At 40.8% G+C, this 27,064-nt stretch overlaps 1 protein-coding gene across 1 annotated transcript in view; it reads right to left on the minus strand.

Moving 5' to 3' along the window:
- AP4E1 (adaptor related protein complex 4 subunit epsilon 1) overlaps window positions 1-27,064 on the minus strand; it is a 70,832-nt gene that overhangs the window by 42,209 nt on the left and 1,559 nt on the right. The window contains exons 2-8 of the mRNA XM_058665859.1: window positions 24,436-24,507; window positions 19,379-19,502; window positions 16,252-16,325; window positions 12,607-12,728; window positions 9,725-9,884; window positions 6,868-7,034; window positions 1,766-1,839 (exon numbers count right to left, since the gene is read on the minus strand). Of these exons, the coding sequence (XP_058521842.1) occupies window positions 1,766-1,839; window positions 6,868-7,034; window positions 9,725-9,884; window positions 12,607-12,728; window positions 16,252-16,325; window positions 19,379-19,502; window positions 24,436-24,507 (793 nt within the window). The remainder of the gene's footprint in view (window positions 1-1,765; window positions 1,840-6,867; window positions 7,035-9,724; window positions 9,885-12,606; window positions 12,729-16,251; window positions 16,326-19,378; window positions 19,503-24,435; window positions 24,508-27,064) is intronic.

Consider the following 27,064-nt stretch of genomic DNA (forward strand, 5'->3'; position numbering starts at 1 on the left):
ATAGTTATCTCTAAGAAGGGGAACTAAGTGGTAGGTGAAAAGGGTGAAAGGCAGACTTACTGTTCATTGTATACCCTTTTGTACCTTTTGAATTTTGAACCATGTGCATATATTTCCTATTCAAAAAAATAAAAAAATTAAAGCTGAAATGTCAATTATATTAAATTTTTTTGTCAGAAAAAAAGATTTTTATCTGGTTTTTAAAAAGAATGCCTTGAGAGCCTTTAAAAGCTTAATCCTATACAAAAAGTATATCATCAACAAAACATTTGAATTTATGTTAGCAGCCTGGAAGACTCTGACACTCCTCTGGATCTTTTCACAGCGCCACACTAAACCACCTGCCCCAGAATGGGTCATCCTCCTTTGTGGCCCTTCATTCTCTGGATCACAGGAACCTAGATAATATCATTCATTACAGCATATACTCATAAGGGCAGGGCCAGTGTCTACCTTATTCTCTATTCCATTCCCATACTTAACACAGAGGAATACATCAGCCTGTCAATTCTTTCCTCTTTCTATTTTAAAACCAATACCAAGTTTTTGTTACAGACATCCAATATACACTGGATGCGCAAATGAATATAGGTTTAGCTTACTATTGCCTAGCTATCATTTACACATGCAAAACATATCCATCAATCTATCTATTCACAACCACGCGTATTATTTTCCCTCTGCTAGTTTCATGCATGCAATCCTTTCTCTTTATTCCTACTGTTTCTTTATCAAGCACTTTGTATTTTCAGTTAAACATTCAATTTCTACCCTCAGGTATACCCTATGCTTATGCAGCACTGATTAAAAAATCTAGTTTGCTACTGTCTAAAAACACAAATAATGCTCTTTACACATGCACACACACACACCTCTACATCCTGGTATCTACCAGATTACACACACACACACACACCCCTCTATATCCTGGTATCTACCAGATTACACACACACATACCGTCTATATCCTGGTTTCTACCAGATTAGGAAAACACTTCTCATTTGGGCTACATCTTTCAGTATCTCTACTGTTTTCCTGCAAATAATTCAAAATTCAAAGTGCTTGATTTTCTGCTTTTAAATAGCTTCACAAAATCTCTAATTCTTCTCTGAGCTTTCAAGGACTGATCTAACAAGAATAAATCCTCTCTCTGGCTGCAGGTTTTTTTGTTACTTTCTTGATTGTTATCCCCTCCTCTAACTTACCCTTGTCTATCACTGAGTTTGAAAATTTATACATATTGTAATTAACTATCTTCACAAAATAGTGTGTTAATATCTTATATCAATTTATTATCTATAACCTACTCATTTTTTAAATGTCTTCTTAAAAGATAATACTTTTTCAGGAAACTTCCCTTCCTCCCTCCCCCACCCCCAACTAAGACTATCTACTACATTTTACCACATTTTGTAATGTCTGCAAAAAATCTGTTCTATTCCACTTATTTAGTCTGTAAGCACCACTAAAATACTGTTTTATTCACAGCTGTATTCCAAGTACCTTGCACGGGGCCCAAAAGAAATTTGGTAAATACTTTTCAATCTTCTGACTTAGTCAAGAATTGTTTTCAAATATAGATCTTTACAAAATAGACAATAAGTTGTCTAAGTTATATTCACAGTCAATAATACACTCGACAAATGTTTTCAATAGAGAGACAACTATAATAATGATTTAGGTCAACAATTAAAAAGGTGCTGTTATTTCAGAGTACTGTTATCTACTGATTATTCAATGCTCACACTGAAATACAACACTTACCATATGTGACATTGTGGTTTAATTCAGCTCTTCGTAAGGATTCATCAAGAACATCATACATTAATTCACTTGTCCTGTTTAAAAGATATTTTATTTGCAGAAGAATTACAGTATTCTAACTCAATAAAACAGTTTTTCAAACTTCTCTCTCTTTAAAACTGAGGATCTACAGAAGAGAAGTGAAAGAAATTTATTTTATAGTGATATTGTACAAATTTCACTTCTAAAAGATTTTATTTGTTCTTTTTACAAGCTTAACTTTTTGTTCTAAAAGTTGACTAGTCACCCAGGGTCAATGAGGATACATTCACAAATCCATCATTTTTTTGTCTCACCTATTTCCAGTTTACAAACCAGGATGTCTGATTGAACATATTTTTATAATTTTCTTTGCAACAAAACATTTATCTAAGTTACTGCAGTAATATCGCAAATATACAATTATTCTAAACAGTATATTATGCATATTTCTTTGGTTTTGAAAACTTATTTATTTTTATTCAAAAGTCAGAATTACAAAGAGAGAAGGAGGAGACAGAAAAATCTTCCATCTGCTACTTCACTCCCCAGGTGGCCGCAACGGCTGGAGCTGAGCCTATCTGAAGCCAGGAGCCAGGAGCTTCTTCCAGGTCTCCCACACGTGTGCAGGGTCCCAAGACTCTGGCGTCATAGGCAGGGACCTAGATGGGAAGTGGAGCAGCCAGGATACGAACCAGTATCCATGTGTGATCCCAGGTGTAAAGGGCAGGGACTTTAACCATGAGACTACCATGCCGGGCCCTATTTTATTGCTTTTATTTATTTGTTCGCAAGAGTTACAGAGGGAGACAGTGAGACAAAGAGAGATCCTCCATCTGCTGTTTTACTCCCTAGATGGCCACATGACCTGGGCTGGAACAGGGGCCAAGAGCTTTTTCTGGGACTCTCACATGGACGGCAAAGGCTCAAGCATCCAGTTCATCGCTGCTGCTTTACCCAGGTCATTAGCAGGAGCTGAATTGGAAGTAGATCAGCTGAGCTATGATTCAGTGTCCATAAGGAATGCTGGCATTACAGGCGGTGGCTTCTCCCACTATGCTGTAACACGGACCCCACTAGAGTTTAGAGGTTTTTTAAAATTTTAATGAAATATTAATCTTTTTCTGAATAACCACCAGGTTCTTTGGTAAGAAAATTTTAACACATTAAAAACAAGTAAGCATATTTTGTAAAATTAATAAACCTATTCTACTAGTATGCCTTCCTGGTCAGTGATTAGAGGAACGTAACTGGGTTAAAACAGACTTTAAAAAATACAGTTTTTTTGGAATCCTGGCTGGCTGCCTCTGAGTTTAGGAAAGTCCTCTACAAGAAATCAATGTGAAAACTATAGCTTTTCAGCTGGTATTTTTGTAAGCTTAACAAGTTATAAAAAAATTTTAGTTTAAAAAAAAAACAGTAACAGGATATATACAGCAGTCTTAATGGGAAATCACACTTTAACACAAAAATATCAAAATAATCTGAGATTTTATAAATTAATATCACAATGTTATTGAAGAACCTAGGTGTTTTCTGCGTTTGTGATTTCTGCTTTGCTTGCTTGGCTGGGAGCTATGTGAACTCCAGGCCTGACACCTGGCAGCCCATGTAGGCAGAGCACTCCTCAGGAAGGAGATCCCGGGTGTGCTTGTTAGGTAAGTCGCTCACTGCCCTTTAGCCCACCAGTTTGTACTTTTTGAAAGTTGTTTGCTTCAAACCCAGCAACAGAAGCCTGCCAACTTGCTCTTTTTAAAAGTTAACAGATAAACTGACCAGTCATGACTGTATAATTGTGTGGAACTGGACTTAAATGTATAAAAACGCTGCACTGCTGAACCTCAGCCCTTTTTTTCTTCTGCCCTTTTTGCTGCTGATGCTGATTCAGCTGTTACTGCTCCCCACCCTGCTGGGCAGGGGTGGCGGCTGGGAGCCTAGGTTAGCCTGAATAAACCGCCTTTATGTGTTTGCACTGACTTCAGACTCCTGCCTGATGATTTTCTGGGGATGGCAAATCTGGGCACAACATTATATCTTTCAAAAAATGTTTTTAAAGAAAAAGCTGGAAAATTCATTATAAAGTACACATACTTTCATTCTGTCTTGCCTGATCTTTCCAATTAATGGCTATTGATGGCATAAACTCTTATTATAACAACTCCTGATGCATTAGTATGAAATGAATGGTTTTAAAAAACAAAAGTCGAGTGAACTCAAACTTGAACTTCATGTTAGCACTATGATATAAAACAGAAGGCTATTAGGATAAACATTTCCAATGTGTGTATCTGTTCCATCACCTCCAAATTTTCACACAGATCCATATATCCAGAGAAAAGTAAGTCCATGGTACCAAGAGTGATGTATCTAGTTAGCACTGATCAGGAGCTCCCAGGCAGAGGGGTTTAACATGAAGCTGAAGAAGTGTGCCTTGACCAATAGCCCAAATGCCAACCCTTGTAAAGTTAGGCTGAAAACAGTATCAAGGTAGCATACTACACTCAAAGAATATTAAACAGTAGTGGGCAGGCAGTAAGCCTCCCCCAGCAACACCGGCATCGCATATGAACACCAGTTGAAGTACTAGCTATTTCATTTCCAATCCAAGTCTCTGCAAACATGATAGAAAAACAGCAACAGACAGTCCAAGTATTTACATCCCTGATACCCAAGTTGAAGAACAAGATGGAGTTCCAGGCTCCTGGCGCTAGCATAGTCCGGTCCCAGCTGTTGTGGCCATTGGGGAATAAACCAGCAGGTGGTAGCTCTCTCTGTCTCTCTCTAAATGAGTGGATGAAGATAATTAGATATATCTCTGCCTCTGTTTGCCATTTAAATAAATTAATTGGTTTTTAAAATACATTGAATAAACTCTTACGTTAGAAACATCAGAGACTCAAACCATGGTCCCTGCTATTAAAACAACTAAAATCTAGGGCCTGGCGGCGTGGCCTAGCGGCTACAGTCCTCACTTTGAACGCACCGGGATCCCATATGGGCGCCGGTTCTAATCCTGGCAGCTCCACTTCCCATCCAGCTCCCTGCTTGTGGCCTAGGAAAGCAGTCGAGGACGGCCCAATGCACTGGGACACTGCACCCGCGTGGGAGACCCGGAAGAGGTTCCTGGTTCCCGGCATCGGATTGGCATGCACCAGCCCGTTGCGGCTCACTTGGGGAGTGAAACATCGGATGGAAGATCTTCCTCTCTGTCTCTCCTCCTCTCTGTATATCCGGCTTTCCAATAATAATAATAAAATCTTTAAAAAAAAAAAACAACAACAACTAAAATCTAGTCAGACTTGCACTTGAACAACTCAGAAATATTTTTGGAAACAAAAATAAGGGTACCAGTTCAAGTCTTGGCTGCTCCACTTCTGATCCAGTTCCCTACTATTTCTGGGAAAGATCAAGTACTTGGCCCCTGCACCCACATGGAAGACTCAGAAAAAGCTTCTGGTTCAGGACCAGTCCAGCTCTGGCCTTTGTGGCATTTATGGGGAATAAGCCAGTGGATGAAAGATGTCTCCCTTCCTCTGTTCATAAATATGCCTTTCAAATAAAAATAAATAAATATTAAATAATAATATATGGGGCCTGGTGCTATAGCATGGCAGGTAGGGCCATCACCTATGAAGCCGGTATCCCACGGGTTTGTGTACCAGCTGCTTGGGTCCCTACCACCCACATGTGAGATCCACATGAAGCTCCTGGCTTCTGACTTCAACTTAGCCCAGCCACGGCTGTTGCAGCCCTTTGGTAATTTCACCCACAGACTGAAGATCTCTCTCCCTCTTTCTCCGAAACTCAAATAAATAAGTCTTCAAAAATAATAATCTTAAGTATGTACATGTGCATACAGAGAGACAACGGCAACACATCTGATAACTCCAGATACTAGTGGTTAGGGAATTTCTTTATACAAACTACAAGGGAGTACTATCTTAGAACTTTGAAAGCTCACCGCTTAAAAGAGTATAGCAAAATATAAAATTACAAAAAACACATACAAGGCCTGGTGTGATAGCGTAGTGGTTAAGGTCCTCGCCTTGAACACACCGGGATCCCATATGGTCGCCAGTTCTAATCCTGGTGGCCCCGCTTCCCATCCAGCTCCCTGCTTGTGGCCTGGGAAAGCAGTAGAGGACGGCCCAAAGCCTTGGGACCCTGCACCCGTGTGGGAGACCCGGAAGAACTCCTGGCTCCTGGCTTCAGACTGGCTCAGCTCCAGCCATTGCGGTCATTCAAGGAGTGAATCATCGGATGGAAGATTTGCTCTCTGTCTCACCTCCCCTCTGTATATCTGTCTTTCCAATAAAAATAAGTAAATATTAAAAAAACACACACACATACAGTTGGGAAAATAGTTTACAATAAACGTAAAAATATTAAAAGTTTAATTTAAGTTACTGGCTAAAAGAATACTCCAAAAAATGAGTGAAGAAGCTGAAGCACTTGCATCCAAGCAGACTTAACTGCCGGCAAACTACAGCCCATAGGGCTAATCTGCCCAGTACCTGTTTTAGTACAACTGGAAGCTAACAATTGTTTTTATATTTTTAAATGGTTAGAAAAAAAAATTAAACATTTCATCATGATGATGATGATGATGATGATGAGTGTAACGAAACTCAAGTCTGAAAGTTGATAAAAAGCTTCTTTGCAACATTTCACGCTTCTTCATTTTTGGATTGCCCATGCCTGCTCTCATACTATAACAGCAGAGATGAACAACTGCAAGGGACAACTCTGGGCTTGCAAACCCAAAAACACTTACCTGGTCCTTTGCAGAAAAACCTTTTTAATTGCTCAGCACACTTACCCCTCACCCCAGCTAACTAGAACTACTCAGAAATAGAGGAGATGGCCCTTCAGAAACACCTTTCTCAATGGGTAGGACTTATATAGGCAGAGAGCCAAGATTATCCCAGCAACCCAGGAAGGTTTATGTACTTCTTTCATTGATTTATTTAAGGCAAGTAAACAATAGGCTAATCTATCTTATCTCAAAAGCTCAAGTGACAAAAGCCTGAAAGCTGTATCACACAGGATGAGGCCATTCAGTAGACTTACTTAGAATAGTTTACCTTTGATCATCTTTTCCTAGAAGTCCAAGAATTCTCAAGAGCTGAATTTGTAACCATGGTGCCGGCACACTGTGGTAATTGAAATCTACTGGGAGCTTTCCTCCCACCACTTGCTTCAAAATCGTTACAAAACTCCCAGTCAAGTCTTTATATCCAGATGAATTCTCCTACATTCCCCCGAAAAAACAACCTTCTGTTAATAATGTCTTATCAACCACATAATAGACCTTGCTGAAATGTACAAAGAGCCTAACTTAATTAAATATGTCTATGTTTACATTTAATCAAACAGTGCTGTAATACACATAATATCTTCCATGATGATTCCTTTGGCTACCTAATGCTAATCTAAATCATCCCCAGAAAAACTTCCACCACTCCCTACTTTTCTCCAAACACAGTTTAATCACATTTTTTAATTTTTAGAAACACATCTTAGAATCTTTAATAGCCAATACCAGAAATTAAAGCAAAATGTGGGAACTGTCATGCTAAAAAGGGACAATAAAATCACTACTTTGGATAAAAATCAAGGTCTGTTCACAATCTTTGAACTGTACCCAGTGATTTCTCATAAACGTGCTAAATCTGTCATAGGTAGAAATGCAAAGACAACACTACTTATACATTCAAAACCCCCAAAACTCAGTGGGTTTGTCAATTAAAAATTAATTAACATACAGAATTTAAACATATTTCTGGTTCTAGGTAAGTGTGCCTTGATTAATTATGTAACAAATGTCTTGTATTGGGAAATTAAATATACGCTTCTCAAAATGAACATCAGCTTCTTCAACGCAATTTTCATTATGTATCAAGGTTAAATTTTCAGGAGGGAAATTACAGGTCTTTCCAATTTTGGCAGATATTAGAGGAAAAATCTTTTTCAGTATCAAATATCTTTACCATACTATTTTGAACATAATGTGCCAAATGGAAGGATTGCTTCTAAATTGTAAAATGAATTCAACAGCCCACTATTTATTATAGTAAGTACTGAAAAAAATCTGTCACCTCAGGGACTCATTGCTGGACTGCTGCTTCTACTGGTAAGTGTGACAGTAGGGACTGGGAGTGAGCTGGTCTGGGGGCAGACCAGGTTAGGCTACGTCATAGCACACCTATTGGCAAGTGCCAGGACTAGGTGTAGATCCTGTCAGACCCGATCACAGGACCACCTGGCAAGTGAGGGATAGATGCCACCTGGCAAGATCTGGGGATAGATGCCAGCCTGGTAGGAAACTGGGCACTTCACTGCTAGGCTGCAGCTCCTGCTGGTGAGCACAAGAACCAGGGCTGGTGGCAAACCAGGCTGGACAGGTTGGCGGAACTCACTGGCATACATGTGGGCCAGGTCTGGGGGTGGATCAGGCTGAGCTAGGCTGAAGCACCCATAGGTGTACATGAAAATCAGCTGGGCTGCAGTACAGACCAGGCTAGGCTGTAGCACATGCAAACACTGGGGTGGGAGTGGACCTGGTGGGGGCTATTTAGGGTTGATCCTACTAAGCCAAGCCCTCTGCTACGGTCTTCAACATGCCTGTGGCAGGCTGGGCTGGGCTGTAGCATCCATCAGGTAACATGAGAGATAGGACTGGGGACAGAACTGACCAGGCAGCAGCATCCAAATGGTACAGATGACAGACTGAACCTAGCCCTGCATTGGCTATCGCACACAAGGAGTGAGGTCTGAGGTCACCCCAGGTAAGGTTTCTTAGAGGACTCACCAACTAAACTGCTAGACTCAAACTCTGGCCATAGGGAAAACCTCAATATATGCACTCCAACCTTGGAGTGCATGTTCTGGGACTGGGCCTCCTCAGTTGCTGATGCCTGTGCAGTGGACAGCATGCACATATGTGCACAAGGGATAGCCAGCTCATCTAAACCAGCAGAGGATGTCATATGCCTCGTCAAAAGATGGAAAGCAAAACACATTGGACCGCTCTCCAGGCCAAGCTTTGCAACATGTTCCTGGGTCTGTAGATGTACTAAGGTGGACTTGATCAACCAATGGACCTTGAAAAGATTTTCTCAACCCTGGAGCAATGAAGCCAAGGACGTGTCAAAACTATCAAAACCACTCTTCCCCACATTGGGTCAGGTCTGTAAGGCGTCATCAAATAATTGTCCTCATCCCCCGATGCTGATATAGTTTGACAGCAAGGAGTGACCCCCTCCCCTTCCCTACCCTGCAGACTCAGGTGAAAAAAAAATTAAAACACGTATCCCACCCCCCTTCCTCCACACCTCAAGGTTCCCCACCTTAACCAGAGATCCACATGGTGAGCATCCCCCTCAACTACATAACCAATGCTAAAAATAATTTAAAAAAAAAAGAAAAAAGAAATCTCACATTTATAATCAAAAAAAGAAAAAAAATTGATGATGTAGCAAAATCAAACATAGTAGTGAATAATCTAAAATACTAGGAATTAGATTAAGAGCACAACTTTGGTTTTTAAATATAAAGTTGCATAGAGAAAAAGTTTTAATGTATATTCCTAAATAATAAAAAAATGCACAATATGCACATTTTAATCACCTTCCATAGCTACCATTTTTCCACATCTCTTTCTTTCTCTCTCTCTCACACATACACACAAATTTAGGCACAAAAATACCAATTCTGCTAAAATTAAAAAGCCAGCACCAAAGCATAAAATGTTAATTAAACATTTTAATGAAACATCTGAGTTTTCTTTTAATTCCGTAATTATATTTTTCTAAGAGAGCTTACTCAAGTACTTGGGTGGCTCCCATACATTTATTCTAGCCTCCTATAGATTCAGCCTGGCACAGCCGTTCAAATAAAATTTAAAAAATAAACATACACTACCTGAAATTTCTAACTCACCTTAATCATCCTAAAGTATATGTGCAAGGAAGCAGCCATGACCCCAACATCTCTGTCACAAAGTGCTTTCCGAAACTTCACGTGAATATGTTGTACTTGATTAGGGGCAATGAGATGGAATTTGTATAATGCTAGAACAGCTTTTTTTCGTATAATCTCCCTGAGGATAAAAAATAAAAAATCTAAAGAAGAAAATCTGAATTATTAGACATTTAATTTGAAAAAAAATATGGGACAGATGACTTCAAAACACTAGCTATTTCCTTCATCTAAAAAGAATGATATATTTATTATTAACTTTATTCTAATACATCAAAGCATAAAAAGTGGTTGTGTTTAGAAGATAAACTTCCACAGACTTTGACTATTTTACACTATTCTCTAGTTACTAAATTTTGTAATGAGAATATGCCACTTCTGAATTCAGAAAAATAAAACTGATAATTACTGATTCCCTAATTCTATTTTTTTTTATTTTATTTATTTGAAAGGTAGAATGACAGAAAAGAGAGAGAAACAGAAAGACAGAAAAGAGAGATTTGCCATCTGCTGCTTCACTTCCCAAACAGCCTCAATCACTGAGGCAAAGGCAAGTGGAAATCAGGACCTAGAACTCCGTCCAGGTCTCCCACGTGGGTAGCAGACTCCAGCACTTGAGCCATCTTCCACTGCTTTCCCAGTCACATTAGCAGGTAGCTGCGTGGAAGCAGAGCAGCTGGGACTCAAACTGCAATTCTAATTTGAGATGTAACACTGCAGGTCCATTTTTAAAAGCCAGGATGCCAACAGAGGTTATTAAACCAGTAATTGATCATTTCAGCTAATAATATGTAAGTTTCTTTATTAATATTTTAAAAATTCCTTAACATTTTCACTCTAAAATATTTCAATGTTTCTTTTTTCATACCAAGGGCAAACATATTCCAAATACTTGGGGAACACACATAAAGATGCTATTCCTCTCCCAGTTCATCTGTTTCAAAAGCCTCATGATAATAAAGAGAAATATATACATAATAGTTTTGGATTTCATTTATAGCAGATAACTGAAGCAAAAATAGAAATGTCACCTTATGTTCATGATACCGTTTTCAAAGAAGTGTGGTTTTTTTTTTTGTCATTCTCTCTCATGCCTATTTCCAAATATATCTAATTTAAGACTATGCTGATCGGGATCGGCAGCATGGCCTAGTGGCTAAGGTCCTCGCCTTGATCCCATATGGCCGCTGGTTCTAATCCCGGCAGCTCCACTTCCTCTCTATCTCTTCTCCTCTCAGTATAGCTGACTTTGTAATAAAAATAAAATAAATCTTAAAAAAAAAAAAAAAAAGACTATGCTGATAGTATTCAAACAACACAGGAACGAAATATTTACTTGTACTACAAAAACCGATGACTGGAGAAAATGTATATTACTTGTATTCAAAAGTGAAGTTTTAGAGTTCCTTACTATTGATTTATGTCAAATATGAGATGACAGAGCAGCGCAAGGTTGATCAGCAAGCTACAGATTCACAAGCACTACCAAAAACAAAGCTACCCGCAATCTGTTTTGGTTCTAATGAACAGAATTTAGCCTCAAAAACTGAGGTTTTAAATTTCATAGGAAGAATCTAAATAATTGACTATGTTAAAGAAATTGCCAACTATAGTCACAGAATCTCAACACTCAGACCTAATGCATCCTTTTGTGTTCTACTCACTAACACTTTTATAAGATTCCTAACAAAGGGTCATCCAGCTAATGCTAATTCCATTAAAAAAAAAATTAATATTTTTCTAAGCAAACTAGGGAGTGATAAGAAATTGTTATCACATTAAAAAAAAAAGTAGACTTGGGCTGCTCCATGGTGTGTAGGTTAAACCACCACCTATGGTGTCAGCATCTCATATGGATCCTAGTTCAAGACCCAGCTGCTTCACTTCGGAGCATCTCCCTGCCAATGCTCCCAGAAAAGCAACAAAAGATTGCCCAAGTGCTTGGGCCCCTTTACCCACATTGGAGACACAGAAGCTTCAGGGTCCTGGCTTGCCCTGGCCCAGCTCTAGCCATGTGGCCATCTGGGGAGTGAACCAACAAATAGAAGGTCTTTCCCTCCCTCTTTAACACTGCCTTTCAAATAAATAAAATAAATACATATTTTAAAAAAAACATTGATTTAAGGAAGCATATGTGATGAAACGTTATATGAGTAATTTAAAAAAACACTTTACCAAGAAGGTCTGTATAATCAATCTATTATAATCACAAAGGAAAAGTGACTGCAAACTATTTCTTAACTTTAAAGATTACAAATCTAAGGGGCTTACCAAAAACAAAATAATTTCTAACGTGGTAAAAACGTAAGTGAAGCTAATAAGTAGATAATTAACGAATCTTACAAGAAAAGGGTTGCAAAATACTACAAGTTATTGCTTATTTGGATATATTCTGCCATAAATCAGAATTTGAATGCTATGACTTTGATATAAAAAGAATCTTGCTAATACACAGACGCTTTTCATGCAAAACATCTGAACTGCTTTCATATGTTTTCCACTGTCTCACTTTATCCTCAAAACAACTTTGCGAGAATTAAGGAGCTTTACCCAGGCCCACATAGCCAAGGAAAAAAACAGAACCATTGCTTATTAGTGGTGGAATTGGGAAGAAACTCAAGGATTCCTGATTCTAAGCTTTACTGTCTGTGACTATAACATTAGAAAGCTTCCTAAAATTTTCCTAAACCCATATAAAAATAGGATGATTGTCCTGGGGAGTTCTGTATTACGTCTGACAGTCAAAGAACATTTTCTACCCTGGATGCATTAAGTTAAAGTTATGACAAAACTTTGCTGTGAAATATACCACACAAGCATCAATCTGAAAAGAATTTACTTACTTAGAATGTTGAAGTTTATCTTCGATTAACGGAAGAACAGCTGGAATCATTTCTCGAGGGAAAATCTGGCTGACAATAGTGAGCGCCATGCACACTTCTAACAGGTTAGTACTCTGCAGGTCCTAGCATAATCACCAAGCAAAGAAAAAAACATTGAGTGGAACTTGGGAAACCAGGGATGGCAAATCCAATACTGTAATGACCCAACATACTAGTCATTTTCTCCCAACTTTATACTAATTTGAACATTCAGATTTATATTTTAAAGGAATATCACTTTGTGTTTCACTGCCAAAACAAAGCTAATAGACAAACACAGCACCAAAACAACTGATATAAAAGGAAATTGTATTTCTATTCTGATACTGGCCAAAATAGTCTTCTTTATTTTCTAAACTTAATAACAAAACAACTCCATGAACTTTTTTTTTATTGATCAACAGTAGTAACAGGAGTGAAAGCTTTTTAAAAATTGTATATAAACTACATATGTACATATGTAGTTTATAAATTAACAAAATTTTAACACATGTTTTTGGGAAGTCTAGAAAATATTTAAGCTACTAATAACTTCCACAGTTAATGACTTAAAATTCAGAAAATACAACATACACATACATTCTCACATATCAAATTCCTAAGTGAAAAATGGAAAAGCTCATCAATTCAACTGTATCTTTAATTTTAATTAAAATTTAACAGGAGAAAACCTCATGAGCGTGGATTATGCTTTTATCATCTGTTCAATTATCCAACTACATTTTCCTATTAAATGTTATTTTACATTTTTAAGATTTCAATTTTTTGGTTTGTATCTATATTCTTTCAGAATATAGAGAAAAAGCAGCATGAAAAGTATCCCTAAGACTTGAACCTCCGGCAGGCAGCTACCTTGCTGCCTGCCGGGGGGCCTTGGGATGGCCACGCCTCAAGCCTGGGAACACACAGTAGCTACCACGTACACGTGGGGAGCTGCTCCCAGATTTGCTGGAACCTCGATGGTTACCCTTTTACTGGGTGGGTCCCGGGGGTCTGTGTAGCGAGTCTGGGCCTCCCCTACTGCTCACCATGTGGCTGGAGCTGGGGGGAGGAGCCAGGAGGGGTAGGACTGGGGCCCAGGGACTTGAACCTCCGGCAGGCAGCTACCTTGCTGCCTGCCGGGGGGCCTTGGGATGGCCACGCCTCAAGCCTGGGAACACACAGTAGCTACCACGTACACGTGGTGAGCTGCTCCAGGGCGGCCAGTGCGCCATTTGGCACCAGGCTCTGCCTGCTGGCCGCCCGGCCAGAGAGTTTTGGACTTTTGGTTCTTTGACCTGCTGCGTGGGAGGCTCCCTCCTGAACCCACAGTGCTTGGGGCGTGAAGCACTGTGCTTGCAAGTAACCTGATCTGGGAACACCTCAAAGTCTCTTTGGGGATCCCTTCAATCAAAATGGAGGAAACTGAATGCTGGCAATGAGGGAATCCCAAATGAACTTGAGGCTTGCACCTAATGGTCCTCAGAGCAACCACGGGCAGGTGCGTGATTTACGGCTAGGAACAGGCCCAATCTGGGAGGTAAGGGGACACCACAACTGGGCTGAGGCTCCCACCAAGGAGTGTATGTGCTGGAATGGGGGCTGCGTTCTATCTAGGAAACAGTTGTAATCACCCGAGGCACTAGTGTGGGCTGGGATTGGATGCACCAGGCCGGTTCAGATCCCAACACCATCTGGTGTTATGAAGGACCAGGGTAGATGTGGGACTGACTAGGTTGGGTCTCACTCCTCTTCTGAGCCATGTGTGAGTTGTATGTGGGTATGGACGAGCCATGGCTGGGCTGAAACATCCAACAATAAGAACCAGAATGGGGTGAAAGCCAGCCAGGAAAAACCACTGTTCCTGCTAGGACAGGAGGTGAACTGAGTAGGGTTGGCTCAAGAACCCCCTGGCAAGCGCAAAATCTGGCATTGGGAGGGGTTCTGATGGAGGAGCCTGGGCAACTCCTCTGGCAGGACACAGTCCCTGCAGGTAAGCGCAAGAAGCATGATTGGAAACAGCCCAGAATAGGCCATGGAAAGTTTCCCACTGGCATACATTCGGCATGGGTCAGGAGCAGACCAGGCTGAATCAGTTCATGTCATCCACTGGCAAATCCGATCACCAGAACAGAGTGTGGGATGGGCCGGGTTTGGTTGCGACAAAACCAGTACACATTATGGAATGCCAGGGAGTGGTTGCCTGTACTGGATATGAATGCAGCACCCATCCAGCACACGTGAGATCCAGGAAGGAAGGGGCAGAGCTGGCGGGGGGATTAAGGGGCTGGTCCCCTCGCCGGTCAGCTACTCTCACTGGAGAGCGTTGGCTGGGATAGAGACAGACCCGACTAAGCTAGGCTATAACACCTGTGCACCGCATGTGGACTAGATCAGGGCCGCAGCATCAGCTGGCAGAAGCTGGCACTGGGGACTAATTCTGTCGAGTCAAACCACAGGACCACCTAAAGAGTGCATAAACCGGGACAGAGAGACCTGGGAGGGAAAAAGTGGGTTCCCCCTTCTTGGGTCACTATTCCCGTGGGAGGGCATGAAAACTAGGACGGGGGCTGGGATGGCTAGATAGAGAGGCACTCAACAACATCTGTGAGGGCTGGATGGTTGAGTTGGTTAGATAGAACCAAGCTTTAATACCAATTGACAAGTACCAGAGCCAAAGGGGATGGGGGACAGACTGGTCTACTGCTACACATACTGGCAAACCAGGGTAAGGGGCGGGCCTGGTGGGGGTTATTGTGGGTCGCCCCAACTAGGCTGCAGCTCCCACTGGTTGATGTAAGGGCCAAACCAGACTGGACTGCAACACCCATTGGTTCCAGTGCAACTCAGGACTGAAAACAGAACCAACACAGCAATAGCAACCACCAGCTGATTGGGGTGATGGACTGTGCCGGGCCCTGTGCTTGCTAGAACATACAGGAAACTGGTCTGGGAATACCTCAGGGTATCTTTGGAGATCTCCCCAATCGAACTGCTGGACTCAGAACTCTAACCAAGAAAAGACAGAAGACAGAACAGGACAATCATTCATCTCAGCTATATGTTGGCAGCGAAATATGGGGCAAACGGAGACTTTATGATGGACCATATCAATCAGTGGACGACCTCATCAAGCAAAACTGGCAGCGATTCATAACTGGAGAACTATTGACACCACTTGAGCAAATATCTCAGAGCATGCCCCACATCCCGGACTTGGGGTGGGCGGGAAACCGGGTGGGGCTTCTCCCTCATTGTCAACAACAATACAATAAAATAGATTAAAAAATAAATAAATAAATAAATAAACAATTAAGAGAAAAAAAAAAAAGAAAAGTATCCCTAAGAGCTTACAGATCTGTTTCATATTCTAATGTGAACTTAAAATGAAATAATAACAAAAGCACTAAGTCACTACTTCACATTGTTTTTTAGTTAGCCCTCAACACTCTGAAAATTCTATTTTATATCCCTACTTTAAAAATACAGAAACTGATCTAAGAGATTTTTCTAAGCCTATTTTATAAACCCATATCCTTCCAAAATCATCTAACTCAGTATGACTGATGATCATGTCAGATGCCAGCCGGAATAATATAAGACTTCACATTAATCAGCAGACAATACCTTTACAACTGTATTCACAAGAAGCAGCAGCAGCTCATGACTTTCATGTAGAAATAAAGAAACAGCCAAGTATCCTTTAAAAGATGGATGGAAAAAAGTCTCATTACTACTTACCAAAAATAAATGTTCCCCAATAAGTTTAACAAAAACAATAATATATTTCTAACTTCTTAAGTCAAAATTACCAGTTACAAACATAAAAATTATTACAGCTAATAGTGAGTTAGTGGCTATTTGTATTACTGAGTAAGCCAGCACCAACCCATATGATATAAATCATACACTAAATCACACACACTCTTACTTTCCTCAATCTGAAGATACTACTAAATGAGCAACAGTTACTGAGGAAAAAAGCACTCTACCACATTAAATATACTCATTGGCTCAAACAAGCATTTTTACTTAGATAATATTTACACTTTTTAGAAGTACAGAGGAGTGAGAAAAACCATGAATACACAGCAAGCGCCATGCAGCTGTAATCTAGATGCTCCATGCCTCTCTCCATCAGTCCTCACATTGTCAACTAGCATTTGTTAGCAGTGACTATGGTCAAGTACATTACAAGCTTCATCTCACCTAAACTCACAAAAACCCTATGAAGTAAGTACTATCATTTTCATAAAGTAAAGATGAGGTCCACAGTCTACAGCTATTACATAGTAGAACCATGACTCAAACCCAGGCAAGCCACATCTTAAAACCCTTTGCTGTATAGCTTCTTCACATAATCTTTCTTTTAGTACTTAAGTTGCCTGGCTTCTACACTTTTTTGTTTTCTCAATTCTTCTGGCCATTTTATTAGCAATTCCTATACTAACTATCATCATTACCCATCACTCACACTGTATGTATTTATCGTCCAACATGGGAAAACAGAGTTTTGATTCTCACAACTAAGAAGCAGCAACCTGTCTGATAGCAACCTCTTCAGGGAAAGCCTGAGAAGCAGCATTATTACTTACACAATCAGGAAAGAGACTAAAAAGAAAATCCGACCAGAGCCAAGAAAGGGATGAGGAGAACCCCAGAGAGCATTTAAGGCACAGATTAAACCTTAGAAGACTGCTGACAAATCACCTGTCCAATGATGGTACCACCTTCACTCAACTTACCAATAATATCTGTATCAGAAAACTAATCCAAAGATATCTATTATACAAATCCTATTTTGACAATAGACAGGAAGACTGTGACTCAAAAAACTTCTCAGGTAAACAAACAAAAAAAATCCAATTATGATAATACAGTACATTTGATATGACTAAGTGGAACATAGGATAAATGTTTAGACTAACAGAAATTTGATTTTACAGGCTAGCTACACCATTTATTAGCTCTATGACCTTGGACAAATGACAAGACTTTTATATTTTCTCACCTTTAAAATAAAGACAAATACTATCTCATTAAATAAGACACTTTACAAAAGGGGTACTAATCCAGCCACTGACTTAACAGGGCCTGAAATTTATTTATTCAATAAGATTTATACAGAAAATAAGGTGGCATTCTCTACCAGGGAAAGCACGAAAGGTAAGCCTTAGACCTCTCAGAGGAGTAGAGTATGCAACAGAAGTCAAGGGAAGACACAGAGAAGGTTGAAACGTTATCTTTCAAAAACTTGCTTTCACTCCAGAGCAGAGACTAAGAATATCTGATACCTAAAAGGTTATACTTGGAATGTCTTTATTTTCTTTCCTTAGAGTAAAGCTCAAAAAAGGAACTTTGGATCACTGTTGCATATTTTGGGAAAAGGGAAAAGCTTTTCAGTTGTGAATAGAAGCATGCTAGTTGTGACCCATTTGGAAATACCCCAAAAATCAGCCATGAGAAGACACAGTGGTGACAGACTCAAGGCAACAGTCTGGTATTTCTTCGCCTACTACTCAACATTTCTGCTCATTTCCTTTACTTCTCCACTTCTGGGCCTATTTTTATCTTCTCTAATGTTTCTCTTCACTTGTGAGCCATTTTTAAAATTTTTCTTATATACTAGCATAGAGTGAGAAAACAGTGCTACCTTTCTGGAAGTCTTTGGAAGATATACTCAAAGAAATTAAACTCTAATAGTGAAATTTCAACTCAAGTAGGAAAGACACTTATGAGCTGAAACTATAAAATGTATTGGCGTGGGCCCGGCTGCATGGCCTAGCGGCTAAAGTCCTCGCCTTGAACGCGCCGGGATCCCATATGGGCGCCGGTTCTAATCCTGGCAGCTCCACTTCCCATCCAGCTCCCTGCTTGTGGCCTGGGAAAGCAGTCGAGGATGGCCCAAATGCATTGGGACACTGCACCCGCGTGGGAGACCTGGAAGAGGTTCCTGGTTCCCGGCTTCGGATCGGCGCAGCACCAGCCCGTTGCGGCTCACTTGGGGAGTGAATCATCGGATGGAAGATCTTCCTCTCTGTCTCTCCTCCTCTCTATATATCTGACTTTGTAATAAAAATAAATCTTAAAAAAAAATGTATTGGGGTACAGGTATTGTGGCATGGTGAGATAACTGCCATTGGAATGTCTGTATCCCTACAGGAGTGCCTGAGATTGAGTCCTATGTCCACTTCCAATGCAGCTTCCTGCTCTTGTGTTTGGAGACAGCTCCACGGTAGGCTAACCCCATATAGGCAATGATTCAAGCCCTCGCTTTTCCACTTCCAAATCAGCTCCTAGCTGATGGCCTGAAACCACAGAGGATGCCATGAAAGGTATCCGGGTCGGCTCAGCTCTGGCGGCCACTGATGCAATTTGGGGACTGAGCCAATGGATGGAAGACACTTCTCCATCTCTTTCAGTAAATCTGCCTTTCAAATAAAAATAAATGAATTAAAAAAAAAAAACATAAACTTACTAAAGTTTAATTCACATGCAATAAAATTAAACAATGTAGGCATCTAACTACCATAACAAGCCCAGACAATTTTTACTCTTTTCTACAACTATAGGTGGTATAGGTCATGAAATTGATTTCACTTATAGGCTCTGAGTTTCTGAAGTATTTGATCTTTTAAGTCTTTGGAAATTATGATGCAGTGCTCTAAAAACATTCCATTTACCTGCCATCTTTTACTTTCTATAATTGTGAGAACAACATTACAATATGAAAGTTTTTTTAACACATACATACCCACTCTTTTTTCTAGTAAGTTTCCTTGTTGGGCCAATTTGATTGCATGTATGTAGCCAAAGGAAGCATCATATCCAAGCATTTCACAATATATAAGTCTTACCATGCACTCTTTCATCATTTCCTAGAAAGCAAGAAAATCAGTAACTATATAGATAAACAGAATATCTTGATTTTTAAAAATTATGCTATGGGTCCGGCGCTGTGGCCTAGCGGCTAAAGTCCTTGCCTTGAACATGCCCAGGATCCCATATGGGCGCCGGTTCTAATCCCAGTAGCTCCACTTCCCATCCAGCTCCCTGTTTGTGGCCTGGGAAAGCAGTCGAGGACGGCCCAAAGCCTTGGGACCCTGCACCCATGTGGGAGACCCAGAGGAAGTTCCTGGCTCCTGACTTCAGATCAGTGCAGCACCGGCCATTGCGGTCACTTGGGGAGTGAATCATCAGACGGAAGATCTTCCTCTCTGTCTCTCCTCCTCTCTGTATATCTGACTTTGTAATAAAAATAAATAAATCTTTTTAAAAAAATAAATAAAAATTATGTAATAATCATTTAACAGAGGAATACCTCAATCCTGACACTGTTACAGAGATATAACATGTATACTATAAATTAATCACTCAATATCAGACTGCATAAATAAAAGTTGTTCTCAGAGTTAATTACCAAAGTATTAATTATAGCAAAATTACTGCAAACATTTTATTAATGACAACACTATAAGATAGATGAACTCTATTTCTAATTCTATGGGTCCCTATTGTAAAATTTAGCTTTAATATGACACATGAGATACTCAGACAAACTCATCCATGGTAACTAGATTTGGCTTCGGAAATGCAGGACATCATTTTAACACACTTATAAATGAAAACATTTATAAAATTCCCACATATGATAAAACTTTCTTTTAAATTTTTTTCACATTTAAAATCAGATTGTACCTAGAATTTTTTCATAAATATTCTACTATATGTAATATTTTGATTTATAGGTACTTTTCTGATAATTCACAATTACTATTTGAAGAGTGTGACTCCATTAGTAATTATATATTAATAATAACCACTCCAAGACTTAATTTTTAATAGGATTTTCCAATATTTGAAGTATAATTTAAAAATTCTTCAGAGAGCCTTTAAGTTTATCCATAATACAATTTTTGCATCATAGGGCTGGGTGCTGTGATGTACGGGCTAAAGCTGTTGCCTGCAGCTCCAGCATTCCATGCAGATACCGGTTCGTGTCCAGGATGCTACACTTCCCATCCAGCTCCTTACTTGAGGTTTGGGAAAGCAGTGGAAGATGGCCCGTGTCCCTGAGTACCTGTACCCATATAAGAGACCTGAAGAAGCTCCTTGCTCCTGGCTTCAGACAGGCTAACCTCTGGCTGTTGCAGCCATTTGGGGAATAAACCAATGGATGGAATATCTGTTTCTGCCTCTCCTTCTTTCTCTCTGTAACTCTGCCTTTTCAATAAATAAATCTCTTTAAAAAAAATTTTAGCAATATTTGCATCCTCAATATTTATAGCAAATTTTAATCAGAAATAAATATATAAATGTGCTTCAAAAAAGTCACAAACTATTTTAATATCTAAAATTAACTAAGGTTTGCACATTACATTACAAGATTATTAAGTGACAAAATGCTTACAAGAGTAAAATAAAATGAAGTCAGGAAAATGTTTGCAACTTTTTGTGTGGGAGTATATGCGTGTTTCCATAAATAAAAGGGGATTAAAGTAAACCATCAGAAAATTTTAGGGAAGCAAGATTGAATTGGGGCCAGTTGTGCTTACAGCAATAAGATTAACTCACTAAAACTGTACAGCCTACACTATTATTTACTTATTGTTAGAGTAGAAATTGTATTCCTCAATGCACGAATCCTCTTTACAAATTCTCTGTCAACTATCATCCAATATCTACATCAGAGCGAGGAACCTTTCTTCTGCCAAGGGTCATTTGGATATTTATAAGATCATTCATGCTCCATACAAATGATCAACTTAGGGGCTGGTGTGATAGCTCAATTGTCTGTAAGCAGTGGCATTCCCTATGGGCACCAGTCCATGTCCCGTCTGCTCCACCTCCCATCCAGCTCCCTGCTTGTTGCCTGGGAAAGCAGCAGAGGCTGGGCCAAAGCCTTGGGACCCTGTACCCGTGCGAGAGACCTGGAGGAGGCTCTTACCTCCTGGCTCTGGATTGGCTCAGTTGTAGCCATTGCAGCCCCTTGGGGAGTAAATGAGAGGATGGAAAATCTTTCTCCTCTCTGTAAACCTGCCTTCCCAATAAAAATAAAAATTAATCTTTAAAAAAATTACCAACTTTGGGCCCGGCGGCGTGGCCTAGCGGCTAAAGTCCTCGCCTTGAAAGCCCCGGGATCCCATATGGGCGCCGGTTCTAATCCCGGCAGCTCCACTTCCCATCCAGCTCCCTGCTTGTGGCCTGGGAAAGCAGTCGAGGACGGCCCAAAGCTTTGGGACCCTGCACCCGCGTGGGAGACCTGGAAAAAGTTCCTGGTTCCCGGCTTCGGATTGGCGCAGCACCGGCCCGTTGTGGCTCACTTGGGGAGTGAATCATCGGATGGAAGATCTTCCTCTCTGTCTCTCCTCCTCTCTGTATATCCAGCTTTCCAATAACAATTAAAAAATTAAAAAAAAAAAATCTAAAAAAAAAAAAATTACCAACTTAAAAATTAGCCTGCTACTGATGCAATGAATTTCAAGTCCCTCCTGTGGCTTTTTCAGCAGAGCCAGATGAAATGAATCTGTGGGTTTTACATTGCCTGAAGTACTGAAGTATAGAAGATCCCCATCCTTGCTCTATGTGATTAGCTAAGCAACAGACTACTTGGCAAGCTGTGTCCATGTTCGATGCCTCTACCAACTACCTTAATTCTGCCCAACACCAGCTTTATTCCCTGTAGCAAGGCAAACAGAGTGATGCCAATCATAGAAAACGGAAATCTACAAAAGAAAAAGAAACCATTTCTGCTTACTACTGCCATCGAGCACCAGGAAGCACTATGATGGAAACAAAGACATAGAGATACAAAGGTATACACATACAAATGTAACAGCCCTCCGCACATCGGATTAACAAGGCTTTGAGTTTTATTTGTCCACACATTATCACAGCCATAAAACACAGTGTATACATCCCCTCGGAATTTACAACTGCTATTCACATTCATGATCATATACTCATCATGCAAAGTGATTGCCCACACATTTCCGAGGGGGCAAGAAGGGAAAACATACAAACACAAAATATCTGCAGAACAAATGGTGCTTGGAAACGTTCTCATTTCAAACAAACAAACAAACAAAAAACACCTAGGGACAGACATTTAGCCTGGCAGGTAAGGCACCACGTGGGAAGCTCGCAGCCCATATGAGAATCTTCAGCTTTAAGCACCAGCTCTGCTTGCAATCCTGCTTCCTGGTAGCCAGGGGTGATGGCTGCAGCACCTGCATTCCTGCCACCAACAGAGACCCACACGGAATGCCTGACTCCAGACTTTGACCTAGCCCAGCCTTCGCATCTACAGGTACTCAGGGAGTGACCCAGCAGATGGATTCTAGACCTTTGTCTCTTTGAAATAAATTGAATGAAAAAAAAAAAAACTAGATTTTAATCTGCACTGGGACAACCCCACCATGATCTGCACCTAGAGTCTACTGACTAAATACTCACAAGCAGGGAGTTGCTGGGGTGGACATTCAGTCGAATGATTAAGTCTCTGGTTAGTATACCCGCTTACATACCCAGAGGGCCTAGATTCAGCTTCTGCTAGTACAGACCCTGTGAGCCAGCAGGGATGTTCAAGTATCTGGGTTCCTGCCACTCACCTGGGAAACATGGATTAAATTCCTGGCTCGGGTCCAGCAGCGTGGCCTAGTGGCTAAAGTCCTCAGCCTTGAACGCGCCAGGATCCCATATGGGCGCCGGTTCTAATCCCGGCAGCTCCACTTCCCATCCAGCTCCCTGCTTGTGGCCTGGGAAAGCAGTTGAGGACGGCCCAAAGATTTGGGACCCTGCACCCGCGTGGGAGACCCGGAGGAGGTTCCTGGTTCCCAGCTTCGGATTGGCGCAGCACCGGCCGGTTGCGGCTCACGTGGGGAGTGAATCATCGGATGGAAGATCTTCCTCTCTGTCTCTCCTCCTCTCTGTATATCCGGCTTTCCAATAATAATAAATCTTTAAAAAAAAAAAAAAAAGAATTCCTGGCTCTCAGCTTTGTCCTGGGCCAGAGCTAGTCGAAGGCATTCAGGAGTGAACCAAAATATTGGCATTCTTTTTTTTTTTTTTTTAAGATTTATTTTTACTTTAATTGCAAAGTCAGATATACAGAGAAGAGGAAAGAAAAAGAGGAAGATCTTTTGTCCATTGATTCACTCCCCAAGCGGCCACAACAGCTGGAGCTGAAATGATCCGAAGCCAGGAGAGGGAGCCTTCTCCTGGTCTTCCACTTGGGTGCAGGGTCACAAAGCTTTGGGCAGTCCTCGACTGCTTTCCTAGGCCACAAGCAGGGAGCTGGATGGGAAGCAGGGCAGCCAAGACATGAACCGGCGCCCATATGGGATCCCAGCTTGTTCAAGACAAAGACTCCAGCCAACAGACTACCGCGCTGGGCACACAGGCGTTCTTTCTGTCTCTCTCCCTTTCAGATAATTTTTCTAAGTTGTTCCAAAAAATCAAATTACACACAGCGAAGTTTAAAAACTGAGTCTTTGTCTAGCTGTGTGCAGTAAACTGAGTTTCACAGTTAAAAACAAAACAAAACAAAAAAAAACACCTACCCTGTTAGCGAACCCATGCCCCAAAACACGTAGCAGTAAAATTATAGATGAATAATGTAAGTATATTCAACCCCAGTCACAAAATACAATTTTAAATAATACAGCCTAACTTTTTTCAAGTGTATCATCCATAACTGACTTCAACTATAATAAAATAAATTTTAGCAACTGAAGAGTTAGACATCCCTATCAAGTCCACATTGGACCAAATTTCAAATTCAAGTACATAGAAATAACTACAAAAACTTACCAGTGTTGTAGTAGGAGCAGAAACAGTTGCTTTCAAACTATTTAATTCCTGCTGGATTAATTTCTCTTCTTCCTGAAACAATATTTAAATGTTTGAATAACTACTGTTTTCAATAGTAATTTTATTTTTTATTTTCTGAAATATTCATTTTATTTTTCTTTGCAAGGCAGAGCTACAGAGAGAAGGAGAGACAGACAGAAAGATCTTCTATCCACCGGTTTACTCCGTAAGGCCCACAACGGCCGTAGCTGAGCTGATCCAAAACCAGAAGCCAGGAGCCTGTTCTGAGTCTCCTATGTGGGTGCAGTGACCCAAGGACTTGAGTCATCTCCCACTGCTTTCCCAGGCCATAAACAGTTCCAATATGGGATTTCATTGTGCCAGGTGCAGGCTTAGCCTACTATTCCCTGATGCCAGCCGCAGGCAATACTTTTATTTTTCAGGAGAAAAATTAATTTTTATTGTTTCATAAAAACTAAATTTACATACCTTCAACTAATGATAAACATTATTTTTAAAGAAGAGATACAAATATAATATTCCTAATATCTGCCTGAAGGCTTTGGCCAGCCTTTAGCATCATCCCTGGAGAGCAATCACCTCTAAACTACCATTTCTTTTCACTCAGTTACTATCCCTTTAAGGGGCTATTTAGGAAACAGTTTTAAAAAATTGAAGAGGAACTAGAGCTAGAATGTCCCATACAGGTTCTGGTTTGTGTCCTGGCTGCTGCACTTCCAGTCCAGCACCCGCTAAAGGCCAGGGAAAGCAGAGGAAGCTAGCCCAAGGGCCTGGGTCCCTGCTCCCCACATGGGGGCACCCTGGAACCTCCTGGCCCCTGGGCTCCTGGTTTTGACTTGGCTCAGCCCTAATCATGATGGCCACTCAGAAAATAAACCAGTGGATGTAAGCTCTCCCTCTTTAACTCTTTCAAATAAGTACGTAAATCTCCATTTAAAGTTGGAGAGAAATTCTCCATGTCCTGCTAGTTTCTGCCTTATTCCCCCGCATGCTTTTCCCCATTTCCCATCTCCCACTTACTCTCCTATGTTACACAATCCACGTTGTAATTTTACCTCCATAAGCACTTACAAATTGGCCTCATTTTTGGTTAACACAAAGTTGCACACTGAGGACAGGCATGGATGCAGTACTTCAGGAACTGCTTAAATGCCTGCATCCCACACCACAAAGCTTGGTTCAACTCCTGTCTTCCCCTCTGGATTCTCGCAATGTGCATCCTGAAAGGCAACAGGTAATAAAAGACTCAAAGCCTTGGATTCCTGCCACCCAAGGTCAGACCTGCACTGAGTTCTAGGCTTCCAGTTTCAACCTGGCACAGACCTGGCGACTGCCAGCAGTAGGCAAGTAATCAAACCAAGATGGATCTCCGTTCATCTGTCTGTCTCCCTATCTTTCAAACAAAAATGAAAATTAAAAACTTAAAAAAAAATAGCAAACATATTACACACTGAGTTCACAGGTGTACTTTAGGTGGGTAAGCAAAAACAAACTAGCAAAGTTAGCACTGCATTTGGATACCATGCACAGTTTCAAATTGTGATTTGAGGGTAAAGATATTCAAGTTATTTTAACATTTTAAATTTTTATTTTTAAATATTTCATTTCTACATTTAAAAATGAAGTGCTTAAAACTATTAAACATTTATTTTTGAAAATTTACTATTTTAAAATATCTTAAAAAAATTTTTTTTAAGATTTATTTTATTTTCATTGCAAGTCAGATACACAGACAGGAGGAGAGAGAGAGAGGAAGATCTTCTGTCCGACGACCCACTCCCCACACCACAACGGCCAGTACTGCGCCGATCCGAAGGCAGGAGACAGGAACCTCTTCCAGGTCTCCCACACAGGTGCAGAGCCCCAAGGCTTTGGGCTGTCCTCGACTGCCTTCCCAGGCCACAAGCAGGGAGCTAGATGGGAAGTGGAGCTGCCAGGATTAGAACCGGTGCCCATGTGGGATCCCGGCACAGTCAAGGCAAGGAATTCGGCCGCTAGGCCATGGAACCAGGCCCTTAAATTCTTTTTTAAAAGTTTGGAGCCAGCAGTTTAACACAGCTGATGCCTGCGGCACCCACATCCCATAGGAACAGCCACTCCACTTCCAACCCAGCTCCCTGCAAATACTCCAGGGAAAACAACAGGCCCTGGCCACCCACCTTTGAGAGCCAGATAGAGTTTCAGCCTGGCCAAGCCATGGCCAATGCAGTTATTTGGTGAGTAAACCAACAGATGCAAGCTTGTATTCTCTCCCTTATGAAAAAGTAAAGAAGTGTTTATGATTTGTTTGAAAGGTAGTTATACAGAGAGAGACACAGAAACAGATCCTCTCCATTTCCTGGCCCTTCCTAAATGACCACAAGAGCTGAGCTGATTGGGAGCCAGGAGCCAATGGCCAGGAGCCTCTTCCGGATCTCCCATTTGGGTACTTGGGCCCAAAGACTTGAGCAATCTTCTTGCTGCTTTCCCAGCACATAAACAGGGAGCTGGACAGGAAGGAGAGAAGCTGGGACTCAACTCAGCACCCACAGGGAATACAGGTGCTTGCAGGCAGAGGCTTAGCCCACTACGCCCGATGCCAGCACCATAAACAAATCTTTAAATTTAT

The sequence above is a fragment of the Ochotona princeps genome, chromosome 6, assembly GCF_030435755.1.
Source record: "Ochotona princeps isolate mOchPri1 chromosome 6, mOchPri1.hap1, whole genome shotgun sequence".
Classification (NCBI taxonomy): Eukaryota; Metazoa; Chordata; class Mammalia; order Lagomorpha; family Ochotonidae; genus Ochotona; species Ochotona princeps.